This window comes from Podarcis bocagei, assembly GCF_964188305.1.
Source record: "Podarcis bocagei genome assembly, chromosome: 14".
Taxonomy (NCBI): domain Eukaryota; kingdom Metazoa; phylum Chordata; class Lepidosauria; order Squamata; family Lacertidae; genus Podarcis; species Podarcis bocagei.
Genome location: NC_138139.1, coordinates 18,702,047 through 18,729,730, shown reverse-complemented (window position 1 = coordinate 18,729,730; position 27,684 = coordinate 18,702,047). Strand labels below are relative to the sequence as shown.

Sequence of the window (27,684 nt, the reverse complement as noted above, 5' to 3'; positions counted from 1 at the left end):
ACCCCCATCTTGTCCCTCAGCTTCTTTTTTGCTTATCTAGGGGTGCCACCAATAGCAAAGATGCTGGAGGGTTGGACTAACCCCCATCCTACAGTCAGGAACTGAGGATCACCGCCCCATGAGATTAAGCAACCTAGTGTCGGACGCTGTAAGCAGCTGCCTCATGTGGTGAATCACTAAACAGAAGGTATCAGAACCCTTCCAGACCTGGTAAAACCCACCCACCCAGGTGTGGGAATGTTGTGGATAGTAGGAGAGGATATATTGATTAAGTATTATCCTTCCTCACTCATGCTAGCGAGTCGTATATCAGAGCTCATTCCCCTTTACACAGCAGGAAGCTAGTTTGCAGATTCATTTGAATCTCTTTAGTTAAGCATTCCAGTCTGGCATGCCCAAACTGGAGTTTATTCCTTTTAAGTTCCCTTTTGTTCCCTCTTTAAAAAGAAGTAAAGACACAACAGTCTTTCCTTAAAGAGTAACAGGAAGTTTACTTACATTCAGTTCACAGTATGATCCCTGAAGGCAGGCTTTAGATCAGACTTCCTCAACCTTGGCCCTCCAGAAGTTTTGAGACTAGAATTCCCATCATCCCTGACCACTGGCCCTGCTAGCTAGGGCTCATGGGAGCTGTAGGCCAAAAACATCTGGAAGGCTGAGGTTGAGGAAGCCTGCTTTAGCTTATAATTACAGAAGATGTGGATTCATCCCATATGAGGATTTATCCCAGTGTAGTCCAAGAGAAGAAATGGCATCAAAAGAGGAAGATGACTGCGTGACTGGCCCCTTTGTAGGGTCTGCCAGGGTCACGCCCACCTACCTGGTCACATGCTCCAGACCAGGTGTAACAGGAAGTTCAACTGGGTGGAGTAACATCCCCCTGCCTGTGTCCACTCTAGGAAAACAAGACCAGGATGCTAGACTAGATCTGTAATCACTCGATCTGTAATCTGGAGCAAGCCTTTCAGACATGTTAATGCAGCCAGTGGTGAATGTGCAGTTGTGGACCAGCTGTACAGCTCTTTAGGAATTCATAAAAACTGGTTCCAGGTCAGTTGTCTCCAAACAGGATTTCATCAACTTTCACATCATTTTCAGAGGCGGGGACCACGTCACATACTTGTTCTTTAAAAGCCAAGGCGATTGTGTAAGGTTTTCCTTTGGGATGCTGTCTGCACCTGTTCAGGTATGTATCATAGTACCCCTTTCCTCTTCCCAGTCTGTTGCCGGTTTGGTCAAAACCAAGTCCTGGCACGAGGATGAGATCCAGACCCTCTGTTGAAAAGACAACATAGAAACACATATTTTGAGTGAAACAGTACTGACTTCACCAACCCATTTCCTTTTTATTTATTCAGGAAGGGTGGCATATATTGACGTGTTCACAGACCTCAAGATTTGCCTTATAGCTATGTTGTTTTAAATTCTCATCTGTTTCTGAGTCGCTCTGTGGGCTCTCTGCTTCAATATGCAGTTCCACTCCTGAGCCACGCTGTGTAAAATAAAAGCTCTGTGCTTCCCCATTCACTAGAATGGGGAAATCTAAAAGCAGCTATGACTTAAAAGTGGGGGAAATGAAAAGTTTGAGAGAAACCGAAATTGTACCACCCCCTCCCATGTACAGAAACCAACTTGAGTGGCAGTAGAAATTTACTCCCAATACTGGTGATGGATGGGACAGTGTCCTCAAGCGCAGCTGAGGGCAGCAAGCTAGCTCTGCTCTCAAGTTAGGGACTGATGGATTCTTCTGATCTGTGTCAATTACCCGTATTTTTCGCTCTATAAGACGCACCAGACACAACCCGTATTTTTCGCTCTATAAGACGCACCAGACCACAAGACGCACCTAGTTTTTGGAGGAGGAAAACAAGAAAAAAAATATTCTGAATCTCAGAAGCCAGAACAGCAAGAGGGATCGCTGCACAGTGAAAGCAGCAATCCCTCTTGCTGTTCTGGCTTCTGGGATAGCTGCGCAGCCTGCATTCGCTCCATAAGACGCACAGACATTTCCTCTTACTTTTTAGGAGGGAAAAAGTGAGTCTTATAGAGCAAAAAATGTGGTATGTATGAGTTCACTCACAGGTCTATTCCATACAGATTTTTTTGTTGTGGATTTTTTTTTAATGCATAAAAATTGCACCAATTATCATTATTATTGCAGTCATACCTTGGTTTTTGAACAGCTTAGTTCACGAACAACTTGGAACTCGAACGGCGCAAACCCGGAAGTGGGTGTTCCGGTTTGTGGACTTTGCCTCAGAAGCCGAACGTCCGGCACAGCTTCTGATTGGCTGCAGGACACTCCTGCAGCCAATTGGAAGCCATGCCTTGGTTACTGAACCTTTCGGAAGTTGAACGGACTTCCAGAACGCGTTGTGTTCGAAAACCAAGGTACAACTGTATTATTATTATTATTATTATTATTATTATTATTATTATTATTATTATTATTATTACTACTACTACTACTACTACTGGAATTTATATACCGCCCTATACCCAGAGGTCTCAGGGAGGTTCACAGAAGAAAATCAAAATATATAATCAAAATAAAAACAACAACCCAATAAAAATACCCTCGAAAAAAACACCACCACATTTTACAAAAGGCATAGGATGTCAATCGAATCAATCAAAGACCTGGTTTAAAAGGATCATTGTAGGCATTTTGTACGCATTCTTTCTCTAAATAACCCTTTTTAAAGTAAACTACACCATGAAATTCAGAGAGCAGCACAGGAGCACGGAAAGCTCACTTGTACAGAGTCAGACCATTGGAAGAAGAAGAAGAGTTTGGATTTGATATCCCGCTTTATCACTACCCGAAGGAGTCTCAAAGCGGCTAACAATCTCCTTTCCCTTCCTCCCCCACAACAAACACTATGTGAGGTGAGTGGGGCTGAGAGACTTCAGAGAAGTGTGACTGGCCCAAGGTCACCCAGCAGCTGCATGTGGGGGAGCGGAGACGCGAACCCGGTTCACCAGATTACGAGACTACCACTCTTAACCACTGCACCACACTGGGGTACCTTTATGTTAACTACTGGTAGATGGGCCAGTGGTCTGGTGTGGTATATAAAGTCTGCTCCTATGATGCCAGCTGTGCTGACATCATTTAAAAACAACAAAGGTGTATGTGTGAGTACACAAACACACACACAGTGCTATCATTCTCAATCATGCAGATTCATTTGAATCATTAACAACACTTACGCTTGGCTAGGATTTCTTTAACTGGTTTGAAATCCTAGATATATGCACCATAATTTACATGTCAATCACATAAAGGTTACAAGTGATTGGTAAACAATATGGATGTAGAAACAACTAAGCAATCTCTTAAGGATAATTTCCACGTTCCTGGTACTTCTCTTTAATTCCGCTTTTCTCTCTTGATATTAGTGTGTGCTGCTGGCCAGGCCACTTTTAAGATTGCTTCTTCCACAGTTTGGTTTTAATTCGTCCAAGCAGGCTCACATCCCTGACTCTTTCTTTTTTTAAAATTACAAACTAGGATTGCTTCGCTGCGGGCGCCTTTCCCCCCCTGCTCAAGCTTTTCACAGGTATAATTATTTTTGCAATTGATCTATTATGCAATCAATAAGATGAAAACTCGGCTTGTGCAGTTAATAATAATCAAGATTCTACCCCGGCTTTCTTTTTAATAGAAGAAAGGAAACATCTGGTAGTTCTACAACACTGCAGCATTTTAACTATAGGCTGGTTAATTTGGACTGTAGCATAAGGGATAAAAGGAAAATAGGATTCATTATAGATTGGGGCCCTGGCTGGGACACTTCTCCAACTCAGAATATATGCCTGTCCATGTCGTCATGGGCTCACAGGATAAGAGCATACTGAATGAGGACCAATACTCTCTTTAAATTTACCCTTGCCTTAGAAAATTGATGTCTCTAAAAAAAAAAAAAAAAAGGAGAGACATCACCTTGCCAACAAAGGTCCGTATAGTAAAAGCTATGGTTTTCCCAGTAGTGATGTATGGAAGTGAGAGCTGGACCATCAAGAAGGCTGATCGCCGAAGAATTGATGCTTTTGAATTATGGTGCTGGAGAAGACTCTTGAGAGTCCCATGGACTGCAAGAAGATCAAACCTATCCATTCTTAAGGAAATCTGCCGAGTGCTCACAGGAAGGACAGATCGTAAAGCTGAGGCTCCAATACTTTGGCCACCTCATGAGAAGAGAAGACTCCCTGGAAAAGACCCTGATGTTGGGAAAGATGGAGGGCACAAGGAGAAGGGGACGACAGAGGACGAGATGGTTGGACAGTGTTCTCGAAGCTACCAGCATGAGTTTGACCAAACTGTGGGAGGCAGTGGAAAACAGAAGTGCCTGGAGTGCTCTGGTCCATGGGGTCATGAAGAGTCAGACACGACAAAACGACTAAACAACAAGAAGAAGAAAATTGAAGAACTGATTAGGATGTCCTCCCTGTAAAACAGTTGTATCTTGGTTCTCGAACTTAATCCGTTCCAGGAGTCCATTTGACTCCAGAAACGGTTCGAAAACCAAGGAACAGCTTCTGATTGGCTGCAGGAGCTTCTGGCACTCAATCGGAAGCCACGTCAGACATTCAGCTTCCAGAAAACGTTCAAAAACCGGAACACTTACTTCTGGGTTTTCAGAGTTGGGGAACCAAAATGTCCGAGTACCAAGGAATTCAAGAACCAAGGTACGACTGTATATTGAATGGATTGTGATTTGGGGGCTATGGATGGAGTTCTTGTTTTTACAGTTTTTATTGTGCTCTGTATCATAGAATCATACGATTGTAGACCTGGAAGGAACCACCAGATCATCTACATAGTACAACCCCCTGCGACCTTTTACCCAGTGCTTTTTTTCTTCAAAAAAGATGTTTAGGGGTACTCTCATTTTGACTCAAGAAAATCACCATTTTATAGTTCAAATCGGGAAAAGTAAATACAGTAAATGGACAAAAGCACACAAAAAATAAAATGTTTAAGGGTATGCGTACCCCTGCGTACACCCAGAAAAAAAGCACTGCTTTTACCCAAGGCGAGACTCAAACCCACAACACTCAGATTAAGAGCCAGTGTGGTGTAGTTGTTAAGAGTGGTGGACTCGTAATCTGGGGAACCAGGTTCGCTTCCCCACTCCTCCACATGCAGCTGCTGGGTGACCTTGGGCCAGTCACACTTCTCTGAAGTCTCTCAGCCCCACTCACCTCACAGAGTGTTTGTTGTGGGGGAGGAAGGGAAAGGAGATTGTTAGCCGCTTTGAGACTCCTTCGGGTAGTGATAAAGCGGGATATCAAATCCAAACTCTTCTTCTTAAGAGTTTCAAGCTCTACTGACTTAGCTATTCAGTAGTAGAAGAAGAAGAGGAGAGGAGGAGGAGGAGGAGGAGGAGGAGTCTCAAAGCGGCTAACAATCTCCTTTTCCTCCCCCCCACAACAAACACTCTGTGAGGTGAGTGGGGCTGAGAGACTTCAGAGAAGTGTGACTGGCCCAAGGTCACCCAGCAGCTGCAAGTGGAGGAGCGGGGAAGTGAACCCGGTTCACCAGATTACGAGTCCACCGCTCTTAACCACTACACCACACTGGCTCTCAGTAACACTGTGGTGTCCATCTTCCCAACGCCACCATTTGCTTGTGTGTGTCTGTCCCGTCTCCCACCCCCAACACAACTGTTGCTTTCTTGGTGCAAAATAGCATTTCAGGGGCTGGAAAGAATTCTGCGCAAAGAGGGAAACAATAGCAGGGAAAATGAGGAGTGAAGTCCGGGTGTTTTCTCGGCTTGAATTGCATGTTTGCACTCAGGAGCTGAGGTTTTGCTGGCCATCGAGCTTTCAGAAGTTGATTCATGCCTCTGCCAGGGAGAAGAAGGGAACCGGCTGCCGTCCTGAACCGCTGCCAAGCTTAAAGGCAACCATTGTGCCGATCTGCTATTTTTGTTCCGATATGGAGTGGGAATCGCCAAGGGGACATTTGAAACAAATGAGCCTGCGGCGGCTGTGCAACACTTTGGAACGAACCTCATCATCTTACTTGTTAGTTTTTGCAGAGGAGGGAAACTTCAGGAACTTTTATTCGCTGGGGGGATGGATGTAGGAGCAAAAGCACTGTATTTCATTACGAAAAGAAGAGAGCCTGTTTCTGATGGTCTGTGTACGCTCTTGCTGAACCTGCTGTGTACAAGTAGAAAAGTGGGAAGGGAGTTGCTGGCTATTCCTGTCATTTGGTTAAGAGATACCCTGGGATATTCATGGCCTGTTAGTAAGCTTTAGGCTCACTTAGTTTTCTTTGATATGCTTTAAACGAATTCTTAATTAAGCGGTATATACATCTTGTTAATTAATTCTATCCTCTTGCTGATAACACTTCAAACATCTGACAAAGTGGGCTTTTGTCCACATATGCTCATACCACAATAAATCTTGTTTGTCTTTAAGGTGCCGTGAAACTCTTGGCTGTATGTGTGTGTTTTCGCTCATTCAGATGGGTGCCAATGATGTGATACTGATAAAACCTCATTGATGTGGGCCTGTTGTATAGCGTCCTCTTTTGGGTGAAATATTATGGTTCATAATAACTTTGCTTTGGAAACAATCCTTGACATCTGTAGGTGCTCATACGCTTCTAAATTATATTCCTGCGATGTGGAGACTAACATGCACAGCAAACGTGGAAGCTGTTTTAAAGTTGGAAGGGTAATCTGAACGTATTACCTTTCTACATTTGAATGTATCTGGTATATATTAGGTAAAGGTCAAGGGACCCCTGACCATTGGGTCCAGTCGTGACCGATTCTGGAGTTGCGGCGCTCATCTCGCTTTATTGGCTGAGGGAGCCGGCGTACAGCTTCTGGGTCATGTGGCCAGCATGATTAAGCCGCTTCTGGCAAACCAGAGCAGCGCATGGAAACGCCGTTTATCTTCCCGCCGGAGCGGTACCTATTTATCTACTTGCACTCTGACGTGCTTTCGAACTGCTAGGTTGGCAGGAGCAGGGACTGAGCAACGGAAGCTCACCCCGTCGCGGGGATTCGAACCGCCAACCTTCTGATTGGTAAGTCCTAGGCTCTGTGGTTTAACCCACAGCGCCACCCGCGTCCCTTCAGTATATATTAAGGTTGCCTAATTAGGGACGCGGGTGGCACTGTGGTCTAAACCACTGAGCCTCTTGGGCTTGCTGACTGGAAGGTTGGCGGTTCGAATCCCTGCAAAAGAGTGAGCTCCTGTTGCTCTGTCCCAGCACAAGTAGATAAATAGGTTCCAATATGGTAGGAAGGTAAATGGCGTTTCCATGCGCTCTGGCTTCTGTCGCAGTGTCACGCTGCACCAGAAGCGGTTTGGTCCTGCTGGCCACATGACCCAGAAAGCTGCCTGTGGACAAACGCCGGCTCCCTCGACCTGAAAGCGAGATAAGCGCCACAACCCATTGTTGCCTTTGACAGGACTTAACCGTCCAGGGGTCCTTTACCTTTATTTCAAACAGTTACAAATCCAGACAGTGGTTGAGCTTTTCGGACAAAACTGCTTTTAAAAATGCAATTTCTGAGCTTTTTTTATGGAAATACAGCAAAAACGGCACTGCCAACATAAGCTGCCATACATCCGGATTTCCCCCGGACATTTGTAAGATTTCCGCCCGGGCACTGTTGCTGACTGCAGTATTCCGTATATATGTCTGGGAAAATCCGGACGTATGGCAATGGCCTAGTATATATTTTTGAAAATTCTTTGTTTCCTATGCATTTGGACACCTGTGAAGGAATCATAACCCAATTCTGTATAATAGTTCCTGAGATCAAGTGGAAGGATTTCATCTCTTTTGGAGACAATTGCATTAACACGATGGACCGAACCTTTCAAAACTACACATTTTGGGGTGTGTTTTCTTAGAATTCCTAAGCAACGCCAGGTATGAAGCTGTTAGTATTTATCTATGTTAGTATCTATCAGGGCATATGGTCTGCTGATATTAATATATGTTTAAACTGGAGTTGATAGATTATTTTTTACTGTCAATATGGACTGATGTGGTATCTTCCTGTTATATTTGCAACAGAAATCTACCACGAGCTTCCCCGTCTCTGCTCTTCCCTCCCCAATCTTTTTGCTTAATGTCTCCAGTCTGGAGTAAATTGTTTCCTCTCACTTAATTATTTGAGGTGTCTGACTGGGAGATGCAATTTATTTGTATATTGGTATCAGTGGCGGTTGGATGGGTGTTGGAAATGTAGTTACTGCCGGGCCCTCCTCACAGCTCCTGCCAAAGCTTCTTGTGCTTATCTGAATAGAAAATGCAGAAATAATAAAATAAACGTAAATGTATTATTTTTCAAGTAAGAATGGAGCCCAGATCTGCAATATCCTTGAAAGGTATAAATATTTCAATATGTCTGGTGCTGATCTTGTGAGTTCAAAGTGGGGAAACACTTCAGACTGCAGGGCCAAGTTCCCTCATAGGTAATCTTCCAGGGGCCATATGCCAATGGCAGACAGGGGTAGAGGCAACAAATAGTTGGAGCAATGGATGTGACTCTTATTACCATCTGTACTTTTCTACATTTAAAGCACATCCTTTCTCCCAAAGAATTATGGGAACGGTAGCTTTTCCCTCCCAAAGCTACAGTTCTCAGCAAAATATAAAACACCATAGCGTCCAGAATTCTTGACTAATATGTTTTTAAAACACTCTAACCAGCCAATGCAACCCTCTGCCTGTCTACTCAGAAGTAAGATCCACTGAATGTAATGGTTTGTGCTTGAAATGCAGCAGCAAGGTGTCAAAGGCAAACATACAGTTAGCAGGGCAAACGAGAAGTTGCAGGAATTCGTGACTGAATAAATGTGCAAATGTAGCCTTAAATAAATAGCGTTCTGAATAAATATTGAAACAATACTTCGGAGGTTGGGGAGAGGGGGGGGAGGCCCTCTAAGAAAATAAATCCTCAGAGTTTGCAAATGAGCAGCACATTTTCTACCTAAATTTGCTTCCTGCATATAGACCAGGAATTGTCAAACACTCAAAATCAAATATACACTATTGCTCCAGCCCTGCGTTAGAGATGGCATATTAAGTCTGAAACAGCCACCCAATGGAATGGCAGACATTGATACATTGAGGTGCCATCTTTGCCAAGAGCTTGCTCCATCTAGTATAACAAAAAGCAAGTTAAATTTCTCTGCCATACTATCTCAAAAATAAAGTGGATTTCTTCTTTTGTCTTTCTATTGCAAAGCAACAATAATGGATCGGCAAAGCAAGCCCGTTTTCTGGGGACAGATTTAGCTAATTTTATATATATTCCATGTTAAGCTGTTTTTTTTTTTTTGTACTTTTAATTTTTCCAAACAGACTTTAAGGAAGCTGCCCTTAGACCCAATCGGTATTCTCTGTTCCAGGGCTGGAGAACATCTCCAGATGTTGGACTCCATCAGTCCTAGGTAGCATAGTCAACCATCAGGAATTGGAGTCCAGCAATGCCTGGAGAGGACCACAAGTTCTCCATCTCTGGTCATCTCTCCCTGACACTCCAAAGGCTCGGGAATACTTTCCTTCCCCATCAGCTTTTAGCAGGAGATGTCGGGGATTGAATCTGGGACCTTCTGCATGCAAAGCTCTACAACTTACCTTTAACCTTTGAAATACAAAGCAGGTACTCTGGCACGCAGCTGTGACCTCCTGCATGCAAGGCAAATGCCGTACCACTCAACTATCTCCTTCTACTTGCAGTTCAGGTGCAACACCAATAAGCTACAGTTCCTCCCATAGGTGACCTCCACATAGGTGACCGTTCCAGCAGAAACACTCAAGAACTCTCCCTCTGGAGTGTATCTGTGTCAGAGACGTGGCCGAATCGAATGCCTGAGAAGAGGCTGACTGTGAAAATGAAGGAATGCCATTCCACAGGGAGCCAGTGTCTGACTCTGGAGAGAGGGAATGCCGGCAAAGCAGGGGTAGGATAGTTTGGGCCCCCTTCATCTAGAGTTCCCATACTCAGATAAAGCAGCAGACTCAGAAAGCTCACAGACAGAGGGGGAGGAGGAGATAGACGACATTGAGAGGGTTGCTATGCAACCAGGAGGGAGGCAGAGTTTAGAGGGCTCTTTGTTTGAGAGAGGAAGGGGAGTCCACCCCCCTTCTCCCTGAACCACAAGAGCTGAAAGGGTCAAAATGCAACGGAAGTACAAGAGCGGAAGGACTGAACTTTGGCGCCTTTCATGCTGCAAAAGGGGCGAAGACTCAGAGTGACCAACTCGTAGCTAAGAGTGGCAGGCACAGATGTGAATTGTAAATAAAGGTACCATAAAACGGCCAGAGACTCGTTAATTCTTGTCGGAGCTTGCTTGCCTGCCTGAGATCATTACAATCTGTAAGCGGTCTTCCCAGAAAATGAGGGCCGCCAGCAGAATCCGCAAGTAGGTTCCAGGTAACAGAGCCCTATCCCTCTCTTCTTCTGTGTCAGAGGTCTGTGTCAGCATGAAGAATTTACCTTCCCGGCCCACATTTGCCCTCCTGAGCAAAAAGGCATGACACTCCCTTGGATGGATATAAGTCATAAAAGTTTAAGGCAAAGGAATACTGACAATTCATCACCTAACAGAAGCAAAGCAGAAGCATACGCTAACAGCTATTCTTCCTGCAGCTTCCAGTCCTTTCAGGTCTGTTGGGATTTGATAGCTCTTGTTCAATTCTCTCTCTCTCTCTCTCTCTCTCTCTCTCTCTCTCTCTCTCTCTCTCTCCTTCCTTCCTCTATTTCTGTTTCCCCAAAGCTTCACTTGCAACAATGTCCACTTTAAGGCAAAGGATGAAGGTGTTGAGGGGGGTGGTGATACATTTTGGAATGGATTTATATTAATTCTTGTATGCACTTTTGACCAATGGACATGTTTTCATAAGCAATTTCTCCTCACAGAATGCATTTTTTGCATGCCGTTTTCACCAATATATAAAATAAATGCATAATATTTTTTAAACGCTGTTTAGTTGGGACAACTGCATAGCAAATTTCAGGTAAGTGCAGATTTCAAAGGATGGCTGCGCTTCAGTTTCCACAGTGTGATTTGGCTTTAAGTGAGAACTGAGCTAAATTCCATCCCTACCTATGAGGAAAGTTGTGTATGTTTAACCTGCAGACAAGATGATTAAGAGGCAACAAGTCAGTAGGGCTAGACGATATATTGATATATCATCCAAAACCGGTTTCAAGTCCGCATCATGGTATATTGGTTTCATATTTTTTGACCTGGCAATAGATTACGAATCATGGGGTTGGGTGTGCTGTGTGCTATTGTCAGGGAACTGCCATCAGTGCCGGAGGGAGAGAGCAAGCTCCAAAGGGATCCCAGAGAGCGTCCCGGGATTGGGAGAGGCAGCCCATCTTCTGGGGAAGGGAATCAGCATAGCTCCAGTGGAGAAGGGGGGCAGATGGGGGAATCGGCGAGGCGGTCCCATGACTCCTTGCCGGGGACCAGCGGGGAGAGGAAGGGTCCTCTGCTGCCTACGCCCTCCTTGCGCAGAAGGCTTCCGCGCAGGGAGAGTAGGAGGAGACTGGGCATCAAAGAGCTTCTTTGCTGGAAGAAGTTTAAGAAACGCCCACTGACGGATTCTGCCAGCGATTGAGACAGCCACGGGTGAGTGGCTGTCCGGACAGGAAAGGTTCACTCAGGCAACCCAGCCAGGTGTTGGGACAGGCTTACGCACAAGCAACCCCTAGAACCATTACAGCTATGCAAAATGTGAGGGAAACCGTGAAGCCAGCCAATTCCTCTTCACAGCCCCCTCCTTATTTCAGACATTATGATGAATTGGTATATTGTGATGTTTAGCTGGAGATATATTGCGATGATGAAAACCAGATATTGTCCAGCCTTACAGGGCAGCTAGCTTCAAAATAATTGGAAGGGCAGAAAGCAGATTGGGATCTGGCGGTAGTGCGTAGCAACAGGTAAAAAAACGTAAAGGGACTCCTGGATGGTTATGTCCAGCCAAAGGCGACTATGGGGTTGCGGCACACATCTCACTTTCAGGCCAAGGGAGCCGGCATTTGTCCACAGACAGCTTTCCGGGTCATGTGGCCAGCAAGACTAAACTGCTTCTGGCGCAACTGAAACCAGAGCACACAGAAACACCGTTTACCTTCCCGCCGGAGCGGTACCTATTTATCTACTTGCACTGGCGTGCTTTTGAACTGCTAGGTTGGCAGGAGCTGAGACCGAGCAACGGGAGCTCACTATGTCGTGGGGATTCGAACCGCCAACCCTCTGATCGGCAAGCCCAAGAGGCTCAGTGGTTTAGACCACAGCGCCACCCACGTCCACAAGCGGAGAGAGCATTGTGTTCCCACCGGAATCTGGATGGCCATTGTGAGAGAAGAATACTGAACTAGGTTGAGTGTTTGGTCTGATCTGGTCTTTTATTCCAGCCAGACCCCAATATCCCCCCCACTCTCCGCTTTTTGGGGGATTTATCCCCAACCAGCCATTGCCACTGAGCATGGCTGCTTTGCAGGGTGTGGAGATCCTGGTGGCAGAATCCCAGCTGCATTAATATCTCGGATGTCTCCAATGATCTCTATGGGCAACTCACTTCCAAACCAGAGGGCATTTAAGAATAGCTTCTCAGTGTGAACCAGGAAATTTTACCTATCCAGACAATATGGCTCACATTCTACCACGTCTCTCCATTGTCCTTTTCCAGGATGTCCCATTCCCACTCCTTTGAGTTACAGCCCACCCCTCACTATAAAGGATTTTTCTTCAAACTTCTGGGTTGTGCCAATTCTGCTGTGTGTGGGTGGTGAAGCACAACCAGTCAAAGATTTGAAATATATTCACATGGATTAAACAAAAAACAAAAAACCCCAAGCATAAAATAACCACACGTCTTATCAGTTTACAATCAGCTGCACCAGTTCCACCTAGCAGCGCTGAGAAGCTGTGAACATGTTGAATCAAAGCAGAATAATACGCCTGTCTCTGAGTATTACTTTCTGCAATTTCATCTCGCTGGCAATTTAGCAACCTGCCTGACAATAAACTCGCAAGCGAATTACCTGCAAAACATACAGACTGCCAAAGACAAAAGCTATCCTTTCCTCCTTTCAGTGTGGAAGTGCTCATTCTGGGGGAAAATGAAGATGGAAAGGTTAGACGCACATGCATGCCAGGACTTAGAATCATAAAATTGTAAGAGTTGGAAGGATCATCTAGTCTGACCCGGGCGAATCTCAAGCCCAGGGGCCAAATTTGGCCTCTCTAGCTGGCCCTGGTGCTGGTGGAGACTGTTGAGAGTTCCATGGATGGCAAGAAGATCAAACCTATCCATTCTGAAGGAAATCAGCCCTGAGTGCTCACTGGAAGGGCAGATTGTGAAGCTGAGGCTCCAGTACTTTGGCCACCTCATGAGAAGAGAAGACTCCCTGGAAAAGACCCTGATGTTGGGAAATATGGAGGGCACAAGGAGAAGGGGGCGACAGAGGATGAGATGGTTGGACAGTGTTCTCGAAGCTACCAGCATGAGTTTGACCAAACTGTGGGAGGCAGTGGAAGACAGGAGGCCCTGGCGTGCTCTAGTCCAGGGGGTCACGAAGAGTCGGACACGACTAAATGACTGAACAACAACTGCTGGCCCTTTGGACTCTCAAACCTACACCCAGCGCACACACACTTGCAACACCCTTTCCCAGCTCTGCTTTGTACCCTCCTTGAGTGCTTTTGCCTAGTTAGAATGTGTCATTGTATAAACTAACCTTCTTATACCAGGGAAAATTAATACTTGTTGCTCTGTCCACATCCAGTCAATTTTGCCAAGTGGCTCTGAATTCTAGCGTTATGAGAGGGGGAAGAAAATCCCAGCAGAACATTCACTGTCTCCAGATATCTCAAGGACCGCCTCTGAACCGATCCAGACCCTGCATCTGAGGCCCTTTTTCATGTGCCTCCTCCACAAGATGTCCGGAGGGTGGCGACAAGAGAACAGGCCTTTTCTGTGGTGGCTCCGTTTGTGGAATGCTCTCTCTCCAGGGAGGCTCGCCTGGCACCGTCATTACATATCTTTCGGCATCAGGTGAAAACATTCCTATTTACCCCTATTTGGCTGATTAACAGAGAATCATTTTTAATGTGTTTGTAAGAGGTGGAGGTTATTTATTTGTTTTTGTTTTATTGTGTATTTTGCTTTCTCATGTTGCATTTTTATGTTGTGGACTGCCCTGTGATATTCAGATGAAGGGTGGTATAAAAATAAAATAATAAAATAATAAAATAATAAAATAAAATAAATAAAATAAATAATAAAATAGAATAAAATAAAATATTTTTTTAAAATGTATTGTCTCCAAAGTATTCATGATTTCATTGGCCCCTGTCACAGCCCCTACCCCACAAGTATTTTTCTTACACTCACATTTTAGAGAAATGACTGCACATCATGGCACAGCTGCCTTCAGACTTCCCCGGGGACACCTGATCTGTCTCCTGTATGTGACTGCAATGCCTGAGCAAGAATTTAATTACATGGAGCGAGGGGGGGGGAGTGTCACTCAATCTCACTACTAAATCTACAGAATACTGACACCTGCTGGCTAAAGGAAGCGTTTTCGGGCCTCTAGTAGCCCTCGTTGCTCAAGTTCCAGAAAGAAAGTGAGCCGTTTTGCACACAGCTAATCTGGGTCAGCCATTTCCCACAGGCTCGACAGATTTTGGTTTCCTCACCCAAATTCCCCCACCCACAGTTCTCTGAAAAAACAACCCCAAAACACCTTCCACTAGATCTAGCCCCACTGTGGTTAGATTGTCGGTTTGGGACCTGGGGAATCAGAGTTCAAATTCCCACTAAGCCATGAAGCTCTCGGGGTGACCTTGGGCCAGTCGCTGCCTCTCGGCCTGGCCTACCTCCCAGGGTTGCTGTGGGGGTTAAATGAGGAGGGGGACTTATGCCTTGTGGGGGGGAGGAGTGGGAAAGTCAGCGCAACAAATTGATAAAAATAAATACTCCGAGTAAGGCTAGCTTTGGATTCAACGTGCAGTTTCATTTCTAGTTAGTGCGTGCCCCACAGCTTCCTGCTAAAACCCTGTAATATTTATACCACAAATGTCCCGGAGGGGGGATTGTCTTGCTTTTGTTGCACTATAGTGCCAGAGGAGCCCAATAATGAAGTAACACTGGGGTTAGGTAGGTAAGTTAAAGGACCCCTGGATGGTTAAGCCCAGTCAGAGGCGACTATGGGGTTGCGGCGCACATTTCACTTTCAGGCCGAGGGAGCCGGCGTTTGTCCACAGACAGCTTTCCGGGTCATGCGGCCAGCAGGACTAAACTGCTTCGGGCGCAATGGGACACTGTGACAGAAGCCAGAGCACACGGAAACACCGTTTACCTTCCCCCCGCAACGGTGCCTATTTATCTACTTGCGCTGGTGTACTTTTGAATTGCTAGATTGGCAGGAGCTGGGACAGAGCAACGGGAGCTCACTCCGTCGCGGGGATTCGAACTGCCGACCTTCCAGTCAGCAAGCCCAAGAGGCTCAGTGGTTTAGACCACAGCGCCACCTGCATCCCTGCATTGCAGAGCAACTAATAAAGTGGAATGATGTGCAGGCAGCCCAGTATAAATTGTCCACTTATGCACTATTATTGCCCCAGTGACATGTTGCAAAACACACCCACAAAAACACAACAAAAAGGGCTCTGAGCAATGCGGGTATCATTTCACCACTTGCATACCCAATGGATCGTTGCACTTTGCAAGTGATGTTCTTCTGCAGATCCTACTTATCAGTAACTCCATTCTACAGAAAGTAAGAATCAGGCCTTCAGTGTGGCGAAATTCCCTCCCATTGAACATTTAGATAGGCACAGTCTCAGTTGTCTTTTCAGCACCGACTGAAGACCTTCCTCTTTCAACAAGGCTTTTCAGTTCGGATCTTTCCTGGTCTGGATCCGAAATGGATTTTATTTTAATTTTTGAGATGTTTTTATTATTTTATTACCTGGTGTTTCCAGCCCTTGGGCTCCTTTGGGAGGAAGAGAAGGCTATAAATTTAATAAGGGAATTAACTCCATGGAACTGACTTCTGAGTTCCGCCTGCAAAGGACGGTACCGTTCAATTCATCTCTGCCCTGAGAATCCCTGGCAGTTTAGAAGCACTACTAGGATCAGGAACTGCTCCAGCGCCCCCTTTTTCCCCAGAGGGGCTCTTTCACCAGCATACTAATGCCTTGCTAGACCCAAATCCCTTCTCCCGATACCCACCCACCCGACACAGAAGTGCCATGGCTCATTGTCTTTGAGCAGAAGTTCATTCCAAACTTCAAATCATTTCATTAAAAAATAAATTACATTAAGAGCTAAGCCTTGATTTTCAATTTTGTCTCATGCCATGGTCTTCTTTATGACCAGTGTAAAAAAAAAAAAAAGGCAGGAAAAAAATACTTTTTAAATTAATCTCTCGCTTGGATATATATTGTACTGTAAATTTTAATCAACCCTCCCAGAAGGGAAGAAAATCTAATAGTCCTGGCAATCACTTTACAATCTTGTTTGGACCATTTTCTGTTTTTCCCATTATGTAGTTATATTTAACATCGCCGCTTCCAACATATGCGCTCCATCTATCTGTCATTTTGCACACATCTTATTTAAATCCTTCAATGGGGCCGTCAAAATGTTATTTACTACACAGGTGGATTTTTTCCAGGGCTTCTTAAATGCAGGTATGCACCTAATGTCCATAGAATGTCAGTCTGAGAATGATTAAAATAGCTCACTCATTATACCTTCATGCAGACGTATGCGATTAATGATTTTTTTCTGCCCACAATTGAAATTGCTCTTCCCCCTTCTCTTAGCTTATGTACCAATTCTAAAGTCCTGTAGGAGAACGAAGTATTTTCAATTTTAAAAATTGGAGGGGGGCGGAGAGGGATGTTTGAAGGACTTTTCTGTGACCCTTCCCCTCTGTAGGGAGGTGGGACCAATTCAGATGGTCCGGCCCCACCACTTAATGGATCCAAATCAGGCTTCCTCAAACTCAGCCCTCCAGATGTTTTGAGACTACAGTTCCCATCATCCCTGACTACTGGTCTTGCTAGCTAGGGATCTTGGAGTTGTAGGCCAAAAACATCTGGAGGGCAGCGTTTGAGGAAGCCTGATCCAAATGGTTTCCAGAGAGTGGTAGGGGATGTTTTATCCCATGTTGATGGCCTTTCAGCTGATTCCCTGGTGGACCGCTGGATTGTGGAGTTAACCAGGGCTATTGACTGTATGGCTCCGAAGCGCCCTATCCGATTGCATGGAGCCCGGACAGCCCCGTGGTTTTCCCCGAAGCTGAGGGCGATGAAACAATCACTGAGACGGCTAGAGCGCCGGTAGTGGAAAACTCATTCTGAATCGGACCTGACAGATGTTAGAGCTCAACATCGAACCTACCAAGTGGTGATAGCGATGGCGAAGAAGACTTTCTTCACCACCTCTATTGCATCTGCAGGAAACAGCAGCAGGAAACTCTTTCAGGGCTTTCTGGCAGTTCCCTCCCTGTGAGAAGTGAAGTTACAGGGAACCAGGCAGAGGGTCTTCTTGGTGGTGGCACCTGCCCTGTGGAACGCCCTCCCATCAGAGGTCAATTATCAACAATTATCTGACTTTTAGAAGACATCTTAAGGCAGCCCTGTTTAGGGAAGTTTTTAATGTCTGATGTTTTATCTTGTTTTTAATATTCTGTTGGGAGCTGCTCAGAGTGGCTAGGGAAACCCAGCCAGAAGGGTGGGGTATAAATAAACGATGGTGATGATGATGATTTGATTCAGACCATGTTTTTAGGCAACCCTGGTCCGTGCATCTTGTCAATTTGAAGAGAACTGATCTGATTCACAGGCTAACATGCAGATATAGTCCCAGTCTGTTTCCAGAACAATTGCTCTGTGTGTGTGTGTGTGTGTGTGTGTGTGTGTGTGTGTGTGTGTGTACTGTATTGCATGTGTGTTTTTGCAGTGCAGCAGAGCACAGATGTGGAAACTGGAGTCATCCAGATGTTTTTGACTACAAGCCCCATGATCCCTGACCATTGGCCATGCTGCCTAAGGCTGATGGGGATTGGGAGACCAACATCTGGAAGGCGACAGGGTCCCCACTCCCAGTCTAACCACTGTACCACTTTGGATATTTTCCATCAATGACCGTCCATGCCTTGATATGTCATAACATTGCTCATCTCTCCCACAAGGATGTATTCTGGCACCAAATTACAGCCCTGTGCTCGCCAAGCTCACCTGCCGCTGACAAGGCTTCTTCCCTGATGTCATTTTCAGCCGGCTGATGGATGTTCCAGGAAGTCAAGGGGAGCAAAGCAATTTCTTCGTAGGAAGCTAGCTTCACCATGTCCATGTGGCTGCTCCGGGGCTTGTAATGCGGAATGAAGCACTCTTTGCCACGCTGGAAAATGTCCTTAATGATTTCTTCTGTCTGGACCTCATCCGACATGCTTAGGAAGACTGCAATTCTCTGAGAAGCTTGGTATTTAGGATGTTCCAGCACCTGCACTGGGAAAGAGAGGAGTTTGCAGTCAGAGAGATTGGAAAGTTCACGAGAAAAAACGGTGGGAGAACCCACCTTTTCTTAACCACATACAGTTTCCAACTGTAACCAGGGTTGTTGTTCTTTTAATAGTGTATCAAACCATACAGTTGGAAAGGACCATAGCAGTATAACTTTTTCTTTTAAAAACCCCAAAATCCCAAGCGAGTTGCCGAAATCCCAAGGGAGCAGAAAAGACTATTTATGTATATGACCATGGCTGCACAGATTTTATTGGCCCACAGATGGAAAGAAGATAAAGTCCTGAAATATACTCGGAGTTGAGAGTGGATTTCATGCTCTTTATTCAGCTCCTAGTGGTGAGGAGGAATGAAAGTTCCCCCAATGTATCTGCTTTATATACATTATTTACACAATGGGCTGCACGTGATTGGCTAATTCCGGAATTCTCCTGTAGGCCAATCAGGTTGTGGATTCACTTCCATCTGGAGCTGGATTGGGTGGCTCCTGCAGACCAATCATACTGCTTCATTGTTCTAGGACCAATCAAACTGCTGCATTCTGAATCCTATTGTTCTAGGACCAATCAGACTGCTGCATTTTGGATCCTATTCAACTCAGTACATAACAGTCCTTACCAGAGAAAAATGGCAGATCAAGTTGATGGATTGTGTCGAAATGTCTAAAACGACTGGAAGAATCAGAAATCAAGAAGACCAAAATTTTAATAAGGAGTGGGGGGGAAATTGTAACTTATCTTAAAAACCATTGTAAACTGTTAAAATCATTAGTAGGATTGGGATAACACTTGTAGTTTAATGGTGAATTTTGGATACAATGGAGAGGTAAAAGATTTGGATGATCATAAAAGATGCAGGAGGAAATGATTAACAATGGGACCCACAAAGGGGAGGAGGGACGTCTAGGAGATTGTCTGGAATCTTGCTCTTATGTTGCATGTTGGATATGTGACTGTAAAATTTTAATCTGAAAACCAAATAAATAAATTTATATAAATAAGGAGGGGAGGAAGGGACCTTAGTGGTCATATAGTCAAGCCCCCTACACTAGGTGGACCTTTGGTCTGATCCAGCAGCCCTCTTCTTAACATACCTTCTAGGGAGCTAGGCAGGTGTTTGGGTTCTCTTGGTAAACCAATTTCATACACCCCCTAAAACTTACACACACACATGCACTCTTGAATCCCCAAATTCCCCCAAGTGTTTAGCTTCTGACAGCTTCTCCGCAGGGAGCACCACCATCTGGTAAACAGGATTAAGAAACAGGATTATTTTCAGAGGCTTTCTCATTTGGGGCTGTGGAGTCTCCTTATCTCTGCAGCGGGACTCCATGCAGCCGTAATAGTTACAAGCATGAACTCAATCTGAAAACTGAGCTGGGAGTCCCTGAAGAGATCCCTGCTCCTCCTTGAGCTTCACTTGGATGACCTGAGGCAAGACACTCTCTGCAGCCAACATTACAAAACTGTTATTAGGATCGTGCAAATAATGTAGATGAAATCCCTTGAGCACTCAGGAAAACACCATAGGCATACTAAGTATCAGCTAGTTCAGCCATAATTTTTGCCAATCTTTACACAGTTTCTGACGAATTTGTGTCGCTGTTAGGCTTTGGAGCCCCCTTCCCTGAAGGCTTGAAGACGCCAAACTAAAACATGTTTTATTCCAACAGGTTTATGGGTCAACTGGCTCTTAAATCATCCTCTTACAACCAAGTTTATTTGTTGTGTTTATTGGTCTGACGGTTGTATATACTGTATGATTCTTTTAATCTGAAATCTCGTTAGCTGCCTCGAGTGGCTCACAACTTACTGCAAGCTGGAAAGGCAGGATATAAATATATATTTTAAACTGATATATGTGAACATTACACCCATTTATTTACAAGGAGCTACTCAAGGCAGTTGTCAATACTGTGCTTTATTTCATTATTAATGTCTGCATCCTTCTGTTCTTTCAAGGAACCAAAAATTGGGGGTATGCTTTTTTCCTGGCAGGTTTCCCAAACAAGTACTGGGAAAAGGCAGATCTTCTTAGGCTCAGAGATGACACAACACTGGGCATGATCAGGCCGCTTTCCAGATTATATTTAAGGTCATCCAAGTTTGGAAGCCCACCACTTAGAACTATCTCCCTACAAACAATGGGTTCTACCCAATGCTGGTCCTATTCAGAGTGTTGAAAATAATGGGCATGACCAACTTTGATCCATTAAATTCAATGGGTCTACTCTAAGTAGAACTTTGATATGACCTGCAAATCAAGATCCAGTCTTGTGAAAACGTACTCCCTTCTCACCCCACCTCTTTGGAGAGAACGTTCCTCTTCCTGGTGCCGATCAGAGTTTTGAATCACATGCATGCCAATGAAAACCATGGTTTATACAAACAACATGGCAGGATCACCATAGTTTGCAGACCCACCTCAGACCAAGGGGTCCACAGTTTGCATTAAGCATGGTTTAAACTGGTGCAACGCAATATGGAGCTGTGATTGACACAAGGAAGTGGGGGGGGGGAGAGAAATCACTCTAGAGCCAGCCATGGTTTGGATGCAGAGCTAACCTGTTAAGTTGTGGGTGAACATATCAGACAACACAGCGATTCTTCAAACAGCTCTTGTTTAGTCACAGGCCAGAACAGAACTGAACTGAAGGGTTCAGCCAGCCTGCTTATACAGAGCTCCACTAGAACGCAACAGTAACCATTTTCTGTAACTATCCACTGAACATCACTTTCAATCCCTTATTTGCATATGTGGACCTGAGTGAAAACTATCTACAGTATCCCTCTGCTGGCCCAGGGTGAGAACTTCAGTACATCACATAACCGAAGACATTTTGCTGCCCAAGAGGGCAGAACGAATGATGCTCCCCCCAGAATATCAAAGGTGTATCAAGGTGTTCATGTTATGCTGGCACCTGAGGCTGAATGGCCCACAAGCACCTCTCCTCATCCCTGGAAGTGAAAATACAATGCAATATTAAATATGAAATTAAATAACCAACGCAATCAGTAGAGCATGAGTCTACTCAGAGTCGTGGGTTTGACCAGATGACCCCCGTGGTCCCTTCCAACTCTACAAATCTGTGATTCTGTGAAGAATTTGCTGTCATTTCACAACACCCAAAATCAGTCACATTCCCCCTACCTAATGATAGGGCTGGCCCAGTTTAGAAGAGTCCAGAATTACTTCTGCCCTGGGCCATTGCCAGGTTTAAACTGGCCTAGAAACTTGAGCTCCTTTCCTGATACCAAACCTTTCCCTCCCAACCAAGCTTCAACATCAGGCAATAGGTCATTTTTAAAATTTGCAAATTTCCCACTATATTTGCATTTAAATTAAATGTACTTTGATGTGCACGGGCCTCGCTCCCACTACCCCTGGGAGATTCAGAGATCTTATTTAAAGGCAGAGAAGTCACCCACAGTGGAAACTTCCACAGCCACACAGCACTGTGAACAACACAGGAAACTATACAGCAGTTTACCAAAAGCAAGCAAGAAAAAAAGGAATCTGTTTGCTGTTCTGGATCAGGAAATGGCTATTATTGCCTAATCAGAGCATGCAAACCAGCAGGACTTCAGTCACAAAAGGAAACATTCAGCAAGCAAAGCCACCCAGTGACTAATTAAACGCCAGTGGTGAGGTCAACCCAGTGCAGCTACTCTCATTTCAAATTAAGACCTCTGTCAAATGAGTAATCATTCGAATAAATAAATTTTCTCTCCATCTCCTTTTCGTTTTCTGGCATTTCAGTGGTGGGCTTCTTTCATCTCTCTCCCCCAATCTGTTACTCAAATACATCTCGTTCAGGCCCTGACTGACAGCATCTTGTTACATTTCAGGGTACTGAAAAGCCAGATGAAGATGAAAGGCGAATTCTCATCGGATGGAGCAGGGCTCCTAACTTCACTCTGGTGTACAAGAAACAGAGATGCTTTAAAAACTGGTTTTAATTTACTGGGAGAGAAGTGTTAAGTTGTGGGTGAACATATCAGACGACACAGTGATTCTTCAAACAGCTCTTGTTTAATCACAGGTCAGGCCAGAACTGAATTGAAGGGTTCAGCCAGCCTGCTTATATAGAGCTCCAGTACAACGCAACTGTAACAACCTTCTGTAACTATCCAATCCCTGAACGTCACTTTCAATCCCTTATTTGCATATGTGAACCTGAGTGAAAACTATCTACAGTATCCCCGTGCTGGCCCAGGGTGAGAACTTCAGTACATAACAATAAGGATTCTCACATTATTATACAAGTGAGGGGGGGCCTGCAAGGAATTACACATGAGGCAAACTATTGAGCCATCCCTTAGCACAAGAGCGTTCAGCAGGTTTAGTGGGTCAGTGGATATACAACTTATATGCAACTTGCAACCCACGTCCCCAACCTCCCTTCCATAATACTTCCCCCCCTCTTCTTATTATTATTTATTAAATTTGTATACTGCCCTATACCCGTAAATCTCAGGACAGTTCACAACATAACATCAAGAAGCTGCTTTGATTAAACGATTGTGATTTCTAACATTTCCATGCACCAGGGCAAGTTATAACAACCAGAAATACAATTAAAACAGGAAGCCGTTGTAATAATGAAACAAAAGACCTGTTCAGAGCAAAACCATGATCACAATCGTTCACTTGTATGTCGCCTTTCCATAGTTAAAACCACGCTCAAGGCAGCTTACGGACACAGAAATATTTGCGCAGGTACGAAACTGTAACCAAAGTAGTCCTAAGTGATGCGTTTTAAGCATTTAACACCTCTGTCCCACACACGGCTGACGAAGTGATGGAGATGTGATAAATTAGGGAGAAAAAAACACTTCCCCTCTGATACTAATTAAGGCACACACTGCATCTTGAGAAGGGGTCAGCAAACTTTTTCAGCAGGGGGCCGGTCCACTGCCCCTCAAACGTTGTGGGGGGCTGGACTATTTTTTGAGGGGGGAGGGGAATGAATTCCTATGCCCCACAAATAACCCAGAGATGCGTTTTAAATAAAAGGACACATTCTACTCATGTAAAAACACGCTGATTCCCAGACCATCCGCGGGCCAGATTTAGAAGGCAATTGGGCCGGATCCGGCCCCCAGGCCTTAGTTTGCCTACCCATGATCTTGAACCTCGTGCAGGGAGGAGGGGGAAAGGCTCAGAAGATATGCACCCCATGGTTCGTAACCCTCAGTCCCAAAGATAGTGTAAGCATCAACACTGGCATCACATGCCATCAGTGTTACAGGAAAATAAGAAGCCTTATACAGAAGGGAACAGTGGAACATCTAGGGAGCAGGTGGCGCTGTGGTCTAAACCACTGAGCCCCTTGGGCTTGCTGATTGGAAGGTTGGCGGTTTGAATTCGCGTGACGGGGTGAGCTCCCGTTGCTCTGTCCCAGCTCCTACCAACCTAGCAGTTCGAAAGCACGCCAGTGCAAGTAGATAAATAGGTACCACTGCGACAAGAAGGTAAATGGCGTTTCTGTGCGCTCTGGTTTCCGTCAGGGCGATCCATTGTGCCAGAAGCAGTTTAGTCATGCTGGCCACATGACCCGGAAAGCTCTCTGTGGAAAAATGCTGGCTCCCTCGGCCTGAAGCAAGATGAGTGCCGCACCTCATAGTTGCCTTTGACTGGACTTAACTGTCCAGGGGTCCTTTACCTTTACTTTTACCTACGCTGACTCCTAGCAGCTCTCCAAGATTTCAAGCAGGGGTCTCTCCCATGTGGGAAATTTGCCCTGCCTGAAATACTCAAGGCGCTTCGAATTAAATGGACCATTTCTCTGACTCAGTACAGGGCAGCTTCCAATATCCTTATTTGATGCCATTCTCATGCTGGGTCCAGTCTAGGTCTAACACGTTCCATTCATAGGACATTTTCACTCATCTCAAAATATTATGTAAGCAAAAGGAGATTTCAGTCTCTGAGAATGGGGTGAAAAGGAAACAGAAGGTGGTTATGAATGATAGAAAAAAGTCATTTTTATGTTAAATGTATTGTGAGAACTATTTAATATAGTTGTTGTTTTTCTTCCTTTTTTCCTTTTCAATTGCTAGGAGGTGATGGATATTTGTTTACTTCTATATTTCTTTTTTGTGTGTGATGTATTAAAATGAAATATATATATATATATATATATATATATATATATATATATATATATAAAAAAGAATGATGAATGGCATGACAGAATTGATGGATACTGCACAAAAGTGAAGCATCTTACTTTGCATCGGCAGTGCTCAAAGCTTTGCTTTTTATGTATTATGTTCCGCCCTATGAATTCATGATGTGTCAATAAAGTAGAGGCTGCCTCTGAGCATACACAAAATGCATCTCTCTCAACTGCTGAATTCTACCCCATGTCACCACATGTGGGAAGGAAAAAGGTTGCCAGGCCAGAGTATGAGAGCCTCCAGAAAAGTTTCAGCCCTCAGCCCCGCTCCCTCTGTTAAAGCGTGAGGCTTGCAGTCCCTAAACCCCTTTAATTCTGCATTTATTTCCAACATTAATTTATTTCACCATCGATGGTCACAAAGCGGCTTGCACAACATCCCCTCAAAGCAATACACAAACAAACAAACGCAATAGGTTTTTAAACAAAAACAAAAACCAGTTCCATAAACACACGCAATCCATTTTTGGGGTGAAAGCAGCCACAATGAACTCAACGGGACATCTCACTTCCGAGGGGGCCTGCGTATCCGCAGGGGCTCCCCACGCACACGTTTCCGGGGGATGACGCATTACCGACCTCACTTCCGAATAAAACACTCACTTCCCACCCTCTCCAGGGGCATATCCGCGTCCGCCCCTTTCCACGTGCGGGCCGTTCCCTTGCGTCACCTTAGGCGCCCTCATTCAACTCAAGGAGGGGTTTTTCTCTGGGCGGGAGGGAATCCCCCCCAGACGGAACTTCACACTCTCACTTTCTCTCGGTCTCTATCTTAAACACCCGCGCGCGGGGGTGGGGGGACGAGGGCGCACGCGCTGCGCTTCCCGGGCAGCCGCACGCGCCGTTCCGTGGAGAAAGGGGCTTCCCCCGCTCCCCGCTTCGTTTTTCTAATTGCACGTGAACCAGCGTCGCGTGGGAAGAGCCTTGAGGGACATGGGTTGGCCGGCCTCTGGGGGAAACGCCTAGCCGGGGCCGGGGGGAGAAAAAAACCCACAGAAAAGACTTTTCCCCGAGACAGGCTTGCTGGCCCTCACCCACCTTGCCGCGCACGAGGCGCGACTGGCGCAGCTTCTCGGCGGCGCTCAGGGCTCCCAGGCGGCGCTTCAGCTCCGCTCGCAGCGCTCCCTTGGCGGCGTGCAGGGCGGCCATGTCGCCGGCGGAGGCGGCTGCGCCCTCCCCTCGGCTCTCCATAGGCAGCGCAGCCTCCGCCGCCTCCCCGAGGAGGCGCCTCGACGACACCGGCTCAGTTCAGGAAAAGGAGTGCAGGGAGCGCGCAGAATTGGGCTCCGCGGGGGCTGTCGGTTGCGCTTAAATGGCCTCAGCGCGGAGGGAAAGGCGAACAAGCTGGACTTCCTCGCTGGGAGAGGCGCTCACCTTTGTCCTGGCAAAATACCGGGTGGGGGAAGATTGTCCCTTTCATCTGGTGCCAAAGTGACTTCAAAGCAATCTATTGCAGCCTAACCGGGTGACCTCTCTGGAATTTGTCACACACGCACGCACAAATCCACATAAATGTGTACATCTCCCCCCTCCCCCCCAAAAAAAACCCCCAGTCCTTTCTGCTAGGGATAATTCAAACTGAAATTTCCAGATGTCAAAAAAGGTTATTTATGTATGCCACTACTCCGGCCCATGTTTTCAGCGAGGTCCCAACTAAAGAAGAATAGCAACTGAAGCTGACGGAATATGTGCAGCTTGCAGATCTGCACATTAAGATAAATTAAACAGTGTAAATAAGTTTTGATGGATGTAATAATGGAATTCTGAATGGTTCAGTTTATGTAAAATATGCAGGGTTTTAATATATGCAAAATGAACCATGGAAAGGGAAGAAGGGAAGTCACTGATATTTTAAGGATGTTTAAATGCATATTCTAGAAAGTAAAACCGAAAATGTTGATTTCATTTTCCAATTTTAGAGTTGCTTTTCATTATAAATCTAAAGTGCTTCTTTTCCATGACACCCCTCAGTACAACTGCCGAGGGAACTGGATGCTGGGGTGTGCAGGACAGACTAAAGAAAGGGTGTTACTTTTCCCATGGAGCATAAACAATGAAGTTTGCTCCTACAAGAGGCAGCGGGGACTGCCACCTTTAGACAAATTCATCATGGAGGGTGGGGTTGTCTGGCTAGTAACCATGGCACAGCCTTCTACCTCCATTGTGGAAAGTGGTGTGCTTCTCAATAATAGCCATTTCTGGGACGTGCAGGAAAAGATGCAGTTACTGCTTGTGGGCTTCCCATGAGAGGCATCGTGCTGAGAGCAGGATGCTGAACTCAATAGGCCATTGGCCTGATCCAGCCCTGCTCTCTTTATGTTCCTCAGGTGATGCCAGCAAATCTCTGAACCTGAAGTAGGGCCAGCTCCACGAAGGCTTCTATCAGATGAGCCTGTGGGGACACTGGGCCCGAACCCACCCCAATCCGAAGTTGTGGTACTGCTGTCCTAGACTCAGGATTCATCTGTAGAAGACCTATAAGGCAGCGGTAGGCAACCTAAGGCCTGTGGGCTGGATCGCCTTCTCAATCCGGCCCACAGACAGTCCAGGAATCAGCGTGTTTTTACATGAGTAGAATGTGTCCTTTAATGTAAAATGCACCTCTGGGTTATTTGTGGGGCCTGCCTGGTGTTTTTACATGAGTAGAATGTGTCCTTTTATTTAAAATGCACCTCTGGGTTATTTGTGGGGCATAGGAATTCGTTCATTTTTTCTTCTTCAAAATATAGTCCGGCCCACCACATGGCTGAAAAAGGTTGCTGCCCCTGCTATAAGGGCTTTAGTTTAGCTTGCTAGAGCATTGCATGAGCCTAGGGTCCAGCCTGAATTTCATCCCAACTTTGCCTTGTGTCAAGCCTGAACCTTGTCTTCTCACCCTTGTCGGGTCCTGCCCTGCCTCACCACACTGCAGAGCGGAGCAGTTCAGATCTAGAGTTGCCCAGCAGAAGTCTGATGCGTCA

The 27,684-nt window shown here is 45.5% G+C and overlaps 1 protein-coding gene across 5 annotated transcripts; it reads right to left on the bottom strand.

Moving 5' to 3' along the window:
- Window positions 1–901: 901 nt before the first annotated feature.
- On the bottom strand, window positions 902–26,061 carry MTHFS (methenyltetrahydrofolate synthetase). Of its 5 annotated transcripts, none has more exons than XM_081171330.1 (5): window positions 25,763–26,061; window positions 18,259–18,523; window positions 17,420–17,471; window positions 6,032–6,171; window positions 1,139–1,275 (listed from the first exon to the last, which is right to left on the bottom strand). In XM_081171330.1, the coding sequence occupies exons 1-4, from the start codon at window positions 25,913–25,915 to the stop codon at window positions 6,060–6,062; spliced, it is 582 nt and encodes a 193-aa protein (XP_081027456.1). In that variant the 5' UTR covers window positions 25,916–26,061; the 3' UTR covers window positions 1,139–1,275; window positions 6,032–6,059. The 5 variants fall into 5 exon arrangements, with proteins under 5 accessions (XP_081027455.1, XP_081027456.1, XP_081027458.1 ...); XM_081171332.1 differs by having other exon boundaries at window positions 6,032–6,168; XM_081171331.1 differs by having other exon boundaries at window positions 1,158–1,275; window positions 6,019–6,171.
- Between the last annotated feature and the right edge of the window lie 1,623 nt (window positions 26,062–27,684).

What these genes read in the sequence shown, in the direction of transcription:
- MTHFS (XM_081171329.1), bottom strand. Translation starts at nt 25,915, where the DNA reads ATGGAGAGCCGAGGGGAGGGCGCAGCCGCCTCCGCCGGCGACATGGCC. An exon ending in CGCGCCTCGTGCGCGGCAAG is followed by an intron (nt 18,524 to 25,762) that starts GTGGGTGAGGGC and finishes TTCCCAGTGCAG; the next exon opens with GTGCTGGAACATCCTAAATA. An exon ending in AGAAGCCTTGTCAGCGGCAG is followed by an intron (nt 1,276 to 18,258) that starts GTGAGCTTGGCG and finishes TCTTTTCAACAG; the next exon opens with AGGGTCTGGATCTCATCCTC.